The 12,261-nt window shown below is 53.8% G+C and overlaps 1 protein-coding gene across 2 annotated transcripts in view; it reads right to left on the bottom strand.

Moving 5' to 3' along the window:
* The window catches only part of SPOCK1 (SPARC (osteonectin), cwcv and kazal like domains proteoglycan 1), a 453,180-nt gene that overhangs the window by 79,187 nt on the left and 361,732 nt on the right, over positions 1–12,261 (bottom strand). For both annotated transcript variants that reach the window (XM_037060963.1, XM_037060953.1), the window contains one exon: positions 839–953. In XM_037060963.1, coding sequence (XP_036916858.1) covers positions 839–953 — 115 coding nt within the window. The remainder of the gene's footprint in view (positions 1–838; positions 954–12,261) is intronic.

Below are 12,261 nucleotides of genomic sequence, written 5' to 3' on the forward strand. Positions count from 1 at the left end.
ACGGTGTGACACTGACTGAACAAGAGGCGAATGGCTAACACTCACACCCATTCATCCTCCTCCACTACAAACAGAAGACACTTTAGGAGACATGTGCATGCGTGTGCACACACACCTGCACACACACATAGGGCCATGTAGCATTTTCCATGGACTAGCGAGCTACCACTGAGAAAGCCCAGGCCCACAGAGGGAAACTTCTTTCTTGGCTCTCATTAAGGAAGCCTGAGGAAGGAGCCAAGACCAGTGGGACGACACCACTGTCCCCCATGAAAACACCCACAGAAGTGCAATCTCCCTGCCTCACCCGGCCAGGGAGGGAAGCCGCCACCCCCAGGGAGGGTGCTCTCCTTTCATGTGTCCCCCGGCCCTGTGCTGTCTTCCAATCAGAATTCATTAATACAGAAACGCTCTGGGGGGGATCCTCCGCACCTTCATGACATCTCTGCAGTCCCTGTTTTGTAATTTGGCCTTGAGAAGTTCAGAGGACTTAGATATCAGAGTTCAAGGAAGACCAAGACGTACCCCAGAGCAGGTCCTAGTCTTAGATGCTGGAAAACCTGCCCTTCCTACACTGCAGCCAATTCAACCTCTCAAAGAACTGAGTGCTTAATGCTTGAACTTATCTTGGACTAACAGAACTGACTGCAAAGATTCTCCGCTCTTCTTATCAATGGAAGCTGAAGGCAGTTCAGCTGAAGGGTTCCTAAACAAGGCCCCCTGGGTGACAACCACTCTGAACGGTGCCACCTTGCTGGCATCCTGGCAGAGCTTGGCCAGCCCTCCCTGACCGGTCGCCCGGCTCTGCTTCAGGAATTCCCCTGCGATGCCCACTCACCATTCTTTTCCACCTTGTGTTTCGGTGGCTCAGGCTCCGGGAGACACGGGCAGGGCCCATCGCAGAGGGTGGTGAGGCTCTTGCCAGTAGAACAAGCGTGGAACTCCATCTTGCACTGCAAAAGAGAGACAGAACAGGCCTGAGGGATGCTGGCGGGCAGACCCCCACCCAGCTCCCGGAGGGAACAGCCAGTGCCTCTATGACCACAGACAGGTGTGCGGGGCACAGCAGCCAAGATGGAGAACAGAGGAGTCTGTCTCAGGTACAGCCTGAATGACGGTCCCTGAATGAGAAACGTTTTTCCGAATGCATAGTGTAACACCCAAAAGTACCACAGAAGCACTGGGAGGCTGACTGTAATGAAGGGCAAGCTCGACTATACCTGTCAATAAAGGTATGAGTTTGAAACGATGTCTTGGAATCCCACAGGCTCTGTAAAGACCAGCCTCCCACGGGCCACAGAGGCTGCTTCTCCTCCTTTCTTTGTCCTGTGAGGGACCGTCTGCCCACAGAGTGCCCATGGTCCCTCGGCTGCCCCACACTTTTCCTGGGCTAGTCAGTAACTATCTTTCTAGTTCAGGTGGTACGTGTGAGGCCCAGTGTCTCCCCTGGGGAACACGGAGAGTCAACATTTTCATTCCCATCATCCAAAACCCAAGTGTACACAGCCTTTCCCTGTGGAGGTCGCCCACGGTTGCCTAACCAGCCTGTGGCAGGTGCAAACCTTCCCTGATCCTCAGATTCAGGATCGAAGCCCCGAGGCCATGTGTCTGCTCAAGACCCTTTCTCAGTAACCCTTTCTCTAGCGTGTGGGCCACTTTCTGCCAGCTCTACCCTCAAGTCTCAACTATTCAGAACACAAGCAGGAAAAAAGGACACTATTCCCAGGGGCAAAAGACCACAACAATTCAGTCTTTTCATTATTCTCACAATGTGGAGCAACAAAGCGAGGCTCAGAGAGCTTAAGTGTGGAAAGATCAGGACACTCAAAAGGGCCGGAGCCAGGGTTCATGGGCCCGTCTGACTTCAGGGCCGAGCACCTCCGGGACCCACATGGCAGTTTCTGCCGTGCAGACAGGCTTGAGAGAACAGACGGCCGGCACTGCACTCTGGTGGCTGCTGGCTTGATCCAAGCTGTCTGTGAGTCCTCCTCCATTACTGTAACGGTCCCAAGACTAAGGCCTGGGTTTCATCAGTCTTCTGCAGAGGCCCAGGGCATCAGGGCCGTGTTTGTGTCTGGTGGGGGTTCAAAGGCAGAGCAGATAGGCAAATTTCACCCTCTGTGCCTGCTGCTCTTATCGGGTGCCACAGGGAATCTCTTAAAAGAAAGAAAAAGGAGATACAGCCACTGCCCTTGGAAAACGCTAATGTGTATCTTTGGAAAATGCTGGCAGCATTTGCAAAGCAGCACGCAGGAGTCCAGACAAAGCTGGCTCATTATGAGAGGCCCAGCTACTCGGGCCCCTTGCCAATTTCAAAGCGAGCAGCGAGTGATTTCCACCCGGTTTTGTGTGCACTGGAATCACCCTTGGGTAACTCCACAGCCACCCACACGGCCCCTGCGGACCCCTGCAGGGAGAGGGTGGCAGACAGGCCTGCAGGTGCTGCCTGCTTCCTCTTCACGCGACACTGCCTTCCGTGCTGATCTGTTAGGTGTTTGGTGTGCACCCACTGTGGTAACAGGAGGTGTGGGGCTGGCGGAAGGGAAGCCATGGCCCAGGCCTCCCACATCAACAACTTAATGAGGAAGCAAAAAAACCTTTCTTCCAAAGCCTCGAGGATGTGACCCTGAGGGGAGGTAGACGTATGTCTATGCAGGGATGGGCACGCCCACAGGCTGTCCAGATGGACAGAAGACAAGCTGAGGGGCATGCTGGGAAGCGGCTGGGCAGCCGCCACCCTGAGCTCCACCACAGGCAGCACAGCACGTGCCCAGGCGCCCAGGGCGGGGTGAAGCCGCTGTGCCCAGCGCCACCTCCTCCTTCCCCCGGGTTGGCTCTCTGGAATAACGCTGGTTCAGACTGGCAGTTGCCCACTATTTTGTCAATAGCATCTGTAAGCAAATTTAGGAGAAACTGCATTTTTTTATAGAAGTGCATTTCATATAGTCAAATTTATTACATTCACTTACTATAAAGCCTTATCATACTGTTACTGCAACGACCTGTTTCTCTCTGTGACAGACTGTAAGACTTTTCCCCAACATTCTCCGGCCAATAGCATGTGGCCTTGGCCAGGTGACTCAGTTGGTTGGAGCATCGTCCCATACACCAAAGGGTTGTGGGTTTGATCCCCAGTCAGGATGCACGTGGGAGGCAAGTGATCAATGTTTCTCTCCTCCTCACTCCCTCCCTCCCCCAAATCAATAAACATATCCTTGGGTGAGGGTAAAAAGAATAATGCATATATGTGTACGTATGAAATACTTTATGATAGAACATGAAAATGGTTTATAGGCTTCTCTCAAAGAGAGGACCAAGCCATACCTACACCTTGGGGACACTGATGAGGAAAAGTGAGTGAGCACCCATGTGGGCCCCTCTGGGCAGGGCTGAGGGTGCACAGCTCCACCCTGACTGTCACGAGTCAGGAGCACTATGAGCTCCGGCCACTCGGATATTGTGCACGTATTCCCTCCCCACAGCACGCCCCTCAGCCACCCATGACTCACCCACCCACTCTCTTGCCCCATCCTCTCTTTCCCAGCGTCTTGTTGGAAAAGAACCGATAGAGAAGCCAGAAGGTGCTCACTGCCCCAGCTTCACCCAGAGGGGCCAGAGGACTCTCAGAGCACAGGGTTTCTTGCTAGACAGGGCTGTACAGTGTGGCAGGACCTCCACCTTCACACCATGTGGGCGCCTCGCACCAAGGAGCACGCTCTCCCAACCCACAGGGGGCAGAGGCTGGGCTTTGCTTAGTGTGCCCTGGCTGTGCACGTGCAGATCCTGACCATGAAGGGCAGGCATACTGCCCCTCGAGTCCAGGGCTGCCAAGGAAACAGGAGCCAAGAGAAAAAGAGGTGGCCCATGTGACTCTTCCAAGGCTGTGGCTCTGCTCCTCACTGTGAACAGGTACCTGACCCAGGGACATTGGGCTCTCCCACATGAGGACACATGCAGCCTCCCTTGGGAAGAGGCAGCAGGGAGCAGAGAGCAGGAAAGTGAAAGGATTCCCCTAGCGCAGTGGTCTCCAACATTTTTGGCACCAGGGACCGATTTTGTGGAAGACAAGTTTTCCAGGGACCTACCCTGTTCCTACAGGCCACAGACCAGTCCGGTCTGGGTCTGAGGCCCAGAGGTGGGGACCCCTGCCCTAGAGGGAGGTGAGGATGAAGAAATAAGTGTTCCCTTCAACGCCACGGGGCCATCACTGGCTCCTTCCCCACTTTGGCACTGAACAGCAAGCGTTCCGAATCCCCAGCCACTCCGTCTTTCCTACAGTGGGCAGGAGTGAAAAATGGCGGACGACAGATGGTGCTTCCTCTGTGACAGGGCCTGCTGGACAGCACGTGTCCTCCGCCCCTGCCTGCCCCACAGGCCGGAGGACCTGGGCATCCAGGGGCGCCTTCCACCGCTCTGCGGACCTGCTTCAGGGCAGCATCTGCAGAGGTCTGGGCAAAGACTGTGGGCTGCCTGTGGAGCTCAGAGTCCACAGTCTAGAGGTGGAAAAGCAAAAAACAAGTGACAAAATGACATTCTTGGGAACTAACAAGGGGCACCCCTACGTCCTCACTGTAGGGGAAAAACAAACCTTGGAGGGTATGAGGAAAGGGGAGGAAACGGTACAAATGCACTTTTGTACCTTTGGAGTGGAGAGCCAGTCAATCACACAAAGCTCACAAGCAGCCAGAGCTGAAGGCACACAGAGGGGCGCCTTCGTCCCAAGGGGAAGAGGCACAAGGCGATGCGCCAGAGTCCCATCAGGAGGTCCCTGCTGCCTGTCGGGGCGCCCTCTGGCCACGAACACAAGTGGGTCTGACCAGAGAGAAGGATCATTGGTGGTCTGGCCTCCACTCTCCCTCCCGAGGCAAAAGCTTTTGCACTTTGCATTAAGAGTTAAATTATGTGTCTCACAAGAGATATTCTGAAGTCCAGACCCCCAGGATTTCAGAGTGGGGACTTAGAAATAGGGCCTTTGTAATGAAGTCTAAATGAGCTCATTAGGCCTGGCCCCAATCCAATGAGGTGTGCTTTGAGACAGGAAAACCTGGACAGACAGACAGACGCATGACATGGTGAAGGGACACAGAGAGAATTTTCTGGCCACACCTGAGGCTGCCAGAAGCTACCAGGGGCATGACCCAGATTCTTGCTCATAGCCTCAGGAGGAGGCCACCCTGCTCACACCCTGACTTCAGACTTCGGCCTGGGGACTAGGAGACAGCGGCTTCTGCTGTTCGCAGCCCCCAGCCTGCGGCACTCTGCTAGCATGGTGTTCGCACTGCTAACACAACTCCCACCCCGATTTTTGGAAGGAGCAACTCTAAGGAATGGAAACGCCTTGTCTCACTCAGGTTTCTGGAGCGCAGGTCATTGTGCCGAGGTGGCTTGCTCTCCCGGAAGGAGAGTAAATACCACCGACAGCAGCCTCTGAGCAGATGGACGTAAAGAGCTTGGCCAGATTTTATCAGCTGTGTCGCACACCCAGAGAGGGGGAAACATGAGAAATTCAAGCCTTCATGTTGATTTTACGATAAAATAAATAAATAAATAGCCATAACTATTTAAAAGAGAAGAGCTGAGAGAGGCGGAAATCAGTTAAGGACTTTAAAAGATGGCACTGGGCCCCATTTCATACCAACGCAAACACAAACATAAATACGAACCCCAGAAGCTGCCAGACCCCGAGACCCGCTATAAGAGAAATGTCCTTCCCGGTCACTGCAGAGGAGAGCAGCTGGCCGGAGCCAGACATTTCACGATGGGAAGAAACATCCAAAATGCTGACCTACTTCAAAGAAATGTGCCAGCAGATTTCCCAGCCGATCTTTCCTTCCGTTTTGCATAACACCAACGTGTCGCATTGAGTGGACGTCCGCCTGCAAATGGACAGTAAATCTACCCCTTCTGTGATTTGTACAGCAAAACTAATGACCTCTGCCTGGTTCCCGGCTCACGCCGGTCTCCGCGGAGAGCGGTTCTCCATCGCTCCACACTCGTCATTTTGCCTTGCGTGCTGTGGGCATTATTTTTAACGCTTTATTTAAATTGCTTTCTCCACTGTTTCTCATCAACCTATCACCTATTTTTAAAGCAGACTGTTGACAGTTCACAGTTGACAATTGTGTTCGCAGTTGATGAATTCTGATTTGTTTTTATTCCCCTAAAATCATGTCAAAGAAGGGGGGTGGGTAATCTCATAGCTCTGCTGCCTTTAATAACCGGGCGTGAAGTGAGCGGCTGCCGACTGCACGCGTACCCAGCATATGGAAGAACGGCCGTCCGTCTCTGCTGGGCTGAGTGTCTCAGTGGTCACCTGTGAGGGGCCATGCAGAGAGAGGCTCTGGTCTCATCCAGAGCTTTCCCAAAGGGGCGTGTGTGTGCATGCGTGTGTTCCCCTCTAGTTAGCGAGCACCCACCATGGGCCGGGCCCTATTCTATGGCTATGAACCAACAGCAGGAACAAAGCCCTGTCCTCGGGAAGGTGGCTGCTGATGAGCCGCTATGGACAGAGAGAAAGGAGAGTAAGACACGGAGGGAGGGGTGGCAATGGTGTATTACATGGGCAATCAGAAAATCTTCTAGCAAGATGGCAGCTGACAGAGATGTGAGAGAATGGAATAAATGAGCCAGGCAGCCATCTGGGGAAGGCGCACCTGACTGCACCTGACAAACAGTGAGGAAGCCAGTGCGGCTGGAGAGGAGAGAGCAGGGAGCAGAGCGGCGGGGCACCTGTCTCCCCAGAACTACCGACAGCCGCCGGCCCAGGGGTGGGGTGTGGCCCAGGGCCCGAGCTTTACTCCTCTCTCTCTCTCTCTCTCACACACACACAGAGAGTTAAGAGTTCTAAAGGAGATAGAACCTTAAACTTTAAAACCAAGTTGTTAAAAGTGTAAAAAGAGGAAGATCTCTTCTTTATGCAAGAATGTCAGCTGTATGCATGCAGAAAGAACCCAAGAATCAGAAAATCATCATTTTGCAGCTCCCTGTGCAATAACTGAGTCCTGACCGCTGATATTTACTAAAAATAGGGAGAGGAAGTTACTGGGGAACAGGACACTAACACAGTCCAACAGTGTCACCCCACAGAACACGTAGTTACTAAAAGAGGAAAATGTACATTTGCAAAAAACACACATGTGGCAGTTAGCCCTTAACAAAGGGACTAAGGGGCCGATTTAGCACCTCTGCAGTGGCACCGCCGGCACACACCTTCCAATGAGCCACAGAGGGGGCACACGCCAGCACCTCGGAGACGTCAGTACTGGAAGTGCTTAACTCGAACCCGTTACTCGCAGGAAAAAATATCCCACATCAAGGACTTTTTATAAAGAAACTGCCTGAACACCCCCCAAAATAAAAACAGTACATCACTGTTCTAGATTAGAAGAAATTAAATAAATGAAACAAATGCAATGAGAGAGACTTGATTAAACCTTGAAAAATACTACTTATGCAAAGCTATAAACAACATTCTGGGGAAAATGTTGCAATTTTAGCATGGCCTGGACATTAAGTGACACTGAGTTACTGTTCTGGCAGGTGTAATAATAACAACCAAGACGGTATTATAGGAGAATGCCTGTTTCCTTTTCTTGGGAGGAAGGAGTCCCAACATCTGCACGTTATTTCTAAATGATTCCGGGGGAGAAGTGTGCATGTGCATTCGGGGTGGGAGGGGGAGAGCAAGAGTGAGCGAGTGACGGTGAGGGCAAATACTGCAAAATGTTAAGAACTGCCAAATCTTGGTGATGGGTAAACAAGTATGCATCACATTATTCTTTAAACTCTTCCATGTACCATTCGCCAACACCCAGGGAAAAATTAATGTAGCTTGCTTTTTGCTCAGTGGTGCTAGGAGAGCCCTCCCCAGAAGCCAGTCCTATGGGCTCCCCGGAACCGCCCCTCCAGCGCTGCGCCGCCCCACCTGCTGCAGTGGCCTCTGCTCGGGGGCCTCCCTGCTCCCCCTCATCTCCTTCCGGCCTTTGCTCCAATGTCACCTGCTCATTGAAGACTTCACGCTTTTTACCCCTTTTGAAATCATAACCGCATACCTGATCCCTTACCCAGTTTTACTGTGCCTTTTTAAATATAAAACCTACCATCGAAGGCACTGCGTACATTTCTTGCTTATCTGCAGTTTTCTATTTGTTTAGCACAGGAGCTCCGGGAGAGCAGGGGTCTTTGTTTTGTTCATGGCCCTGTCCAGTCCGGAGCACCAGGCCCTCGGTGGTGCTCAGTAAGAACACGTCAAGTGAAGGGATGAGGCACAAAAGCACTGGCCTGCCTACAGAGTGAGCCACCCCCACCCCAGCATCTAAGTATGAATAAGAGCTAAGACTCTGGACAGGACCCCCCAAAAGGGAACACTCAAGAGATGATGAGGGAGGTCAAGTTTCCTGCCAGCACTAGAGGCAAGAGGCTCCCAATAGAAAAAAATAAGTGGTGCACATAACAATGAAGAGGTCTGCCTCTTTGAGGATGCCTGAGAGTGCGAAGGGGAGACTCAGACCCTTCCTCTCCTTGCCGAGCTGGCTTCCCCTCCAGGCAGGCCCCCCGGGTTTCCCACCTCTGTGCCCAGTACCACTCTCTCTCACCGCACTCACCCCACTGCACCCGCTGCACGTTACATATCTGCCTGCTGAGGAAAACAGACATCTTTGTCTAGGCCCTAGTGAAGGGCCCACAATTCTGCCCCCTGAGCTGCTTTTGGGGATACTGATTTTAAGTTGTTTATTAAGAAACAAGACTCAGGAAGAATCTTTGATCCTTCCCTCTTTCCTGCCCGAAAGACTCAGAGAACCCTGCTTCTAGGACCTTGGGATACAGCCTTAGACTGATGTGAATTAGGTATGGCGAATGAGAGCTAGACCCCCCTTTATTCCCCCTGTTTCTGCGCCGCCCGGCAAGCTCTTCCCTGCCATGTGCTTGCTGCTCTTCCTCAGCTACCTGTGAGTCGCCCACGCTCACTTCTGAAATCTGATACTTCTGAACTCTAATCTTCAGTCAAGGTTCCCCCATACTCCTTTGTCCAAAAATGGCTAAGATACCCAATGCTGCTTCACTGTCTTTGGATTTTATCAGGAATATGTGAATTCCCTATGCCCCTGTATTATAGTCGCATTTTCGCCTGTTAATCTGTCTCTGTGAAGCTGGTCATTAGCCCAGTCAGATGGAGGAAGGGGGAGGAAAGTGTGACTGTGTTGTTAGCCCCCACGCTGGCCTGCAGCATGCAGTTAAAACAGACCTGTCTGCTTATGGGACACATGTCGTCTGAGTCACACAGCACGACGGGAGAGCTGGGGTCGGCAGGCTCCTTATGCATAAGAAGGAGCCGAGACCTCCCTGCAGACAGCAAGTGACGGCCTCAAGGACACAAGGCCAGGGACCGATAGGTTTCACTGTGAATGCACATGGTTCCCCTGCCCGGCCCACTGCTGTACAGGTGACTTGCAGACTCCCAAACAGTGAGGGCCTGGCCAAACCTCTCCTGGCCTCTCAGGACTGAAGAGGCTGAGGGGAGGAAGGGCAATGAGTCCAGAGCTGGGAGATGAAGAAGGGAAGGGAGGCCCCTGAGCTGCAGCTGGGGACGAGGCTGGCCGGCCATTTCTCAAATGGGGGCAAACAGAACCCTTGCACATCAACCGCAAGAGTAGTAATGACATTATTCGAAAGCACTTACACTGCTGCAGTTAGCTAAGATTGCTCGCAAAAGCCAAGCTGATTAGCCACCAGACCTGGCTGAGGTGATGTGGGCACCTTCCCTCTGTGCTCCAGATGGTATCCTGCCTTTATGCTCTGGAGGTGTAAGGACCTCCAGCTACTCCTGGTGGAGAGTGTCAAGTACTACAATGAGCTGCCCCGGCACAAAGCATTTTCAGGAGCTGCTGGTCCAGACTGGCCCCGCCAGGGTCTCAAGGAAGAGCAGCAGGCACCCAAGCTTGACTCCCGCCTAGGGGTGAGCTCCCCGAGTGCGAACTGGATGCTGTCCAGGCTCACAGCCCCTGGCCAGACACAAGCCCCACATTTCCAAAGCAAGTAGAAGCAGCTTGGTGAAATAATGAATCGTCATCCCAACAACTCCATCCCCATTGTACAAATGAGAACAAGGGGAAGGAAGGCAGGAGCACAAGAATGCCAGAAGGGAGGGGGAGGACCGAAAGCCATAGAGGAGGCAGGGCAGAGGAGAGGAAGGAGGAAAGTGGAAGAAATACGAGGGAGAGAGCGGAGGACGTGCTGCATGTGTAGGAAGCAGCAGAAACCCTCCAGGAGGCGTGAGCGGTAGACAGGGGAGGGGTGGTGAGAGCAGGGGCCTCCTCGGGAGGCCCTCGCCCCAGCCTGGCTGCGTGGGCTCGTGCAGCTCAAGGAGAAAGGAAGGGAATGTTCCGAGGGACTGGTGCCTGCTGAAAATAAAACCGTCTCTGCCACTCCCAATGGCCATGAGAAGCCTGTCTCTACAGCTGTCCCTGCTTCCTTGGAGGGCCCCGCCCACAAGAAGCCACCTCCCGTGCTGCCCGTCTTCCCACAAGGGGCAGGTTCTGCGGCAGATGCTCAGGAGGTGGCGGGCGAGCAGAGGTGGCACTAACTTCTCTCCTGACTCTCGCAGCCCCAGCTGTGGCGATGAAAGGGAAGAGGCTTTCCACCCAGGCTCTGCCTGCCTCTCTGCAAACCTGAGAGGCATCTGCCCCTGGGGCTCCACTGCTCACCAGAGGTGAGAATCTGAGCAATCTGCATAGCCTGCCATGCCTCCTTTCCTTATCACTAAATAAAGGTAATCCCGCCCTGCAGCAGCCCTCTCTGGAGAACAGAATGGGAAAGGAAGAGACCCCTGGTGCCCTGTGGCAGCTCCTGGCACAAGGTAGCATACAGCTCAGTTCCTCCCTCCAGCCCTCCCAACCCCGCCTCATTCTCCCCTTCCTCCCCTGAGGCTCTGCACACCTGAATGAGCTCTGTGAAATGCAAATTTGTGTGTGGTACTCCATTCCTTATTGCCTCCACCTCCACATAATGCCTTGGAGCCCGGCAGAAAAGGCCCCTCCACCCTCATTCCTTTGCTTCTCTCCCAAACACATGCCCACTCTCCTCCAGAGTACAGACCCCCAAGGAGTGACACACTCTCCACCCTGGCCTCCCCCTTCTTGGCACCATGCTTTGTCTGCAGCCCCCCCCCCACCAGGGAGCCTGTGGCGGGTGTCCCAAGGGCCCCCAGCCCGTGCCCACCTGGACCCCAGCACTTGCTTATATTGCAATGACTGTTTTCTTGCCTGTCTCTCTCATGAGCTCCACAAACACAATGCTTTCATTCCCTTGTTTAGTCCCAGTGCCGGGCAAAGCACCTAAAAGAGCAGAGACTAAGCAAACACTGGACAAACAGAAGCTGGGGCAGACGAGCTGAAGGACGCAGTGCCGCCTGCCCCTCTGTCTGTGGAGCAAGCCCACGTGGCTCTGGGCTCCTCCCCTCCAGTTGGCTTGCCCAGCGGAGCCGTCTCACACCATGCAGCCACGGGCCTCGATGTCCCTTGGCCCAGAGGATGGCATCCAAGTGCACTGTCTCCCACAGGCTGACCAGTGGGACTCTCCCTGCTTTGGGGAAGTCAAGCCAAAGACCCCCAAATGCAGCCCCTTTCCTCACTGCCCAGATTAGAGAGCTCACGTCCTCGGCTTTGCACCTGTCACCTCAGGCCCTGACCGCACTTCCCCAATGGCAGCGCCCCAATCCTTCTGTTCTCTGCCCTCCTCCCTGCCCACCCCTGCTCAGCTCTGATGCCCTCTTGCCCGGGAGCCTTTCTGTTCTCCTGCCCCAAGCCTCCCCGCACGGGCCATGTGCTCTGGGAGGGCACCCGGCAACAACGGCTGCTCCTGGCGACCGCCCTGGCTCCAGACACACATGCCACCTGTGCCGCTTGACCTCCCCTGCCCCTTGCCCTGGCCTCCAACTTCCTCTTGTCCCCTAGTGTTCCTTCATTCACGGTGGAGCTGCCGCACTTCGGGGCTTTTCTGTGCTACACCTACAGCAAGACTTAACAATATATATAGTTGACTGAATGTGTGTAATTGCTACAATTAGTCATCCCAGCACCAGGCACTGAGTGGAAAACCTTAGCTCTACTTTCTCCTTTAACTTCCACTGCAGCCTCTGCACCCTGAGAACCACGGTGACAGCCACCTTACATAGGAGGAAGCTCGGACCAAGACACCGCGTGTGTCCAGGGACAGCCAGCTCTGAGACGCAGAGCCAAGGCCCAAACCCAGGCTCTCCGACCC

This window comes from Sturnira hondurensis, unplaced genomic scaffold, assembly GCF_014824575.4.
Source record: "Sturnira hondurensis isolate 20B ecotype Veracruz unplaced genomic scaffold, ASM1482457v3 Scaffold0001120, whole genome shotgun sequence".
Lineage (NCBI taxonomy): Eukaryota > Metazoa > Chordata > Mammalia > Chiroptera > Phyllostomidae > Sturnira > Sturnira hondurensis.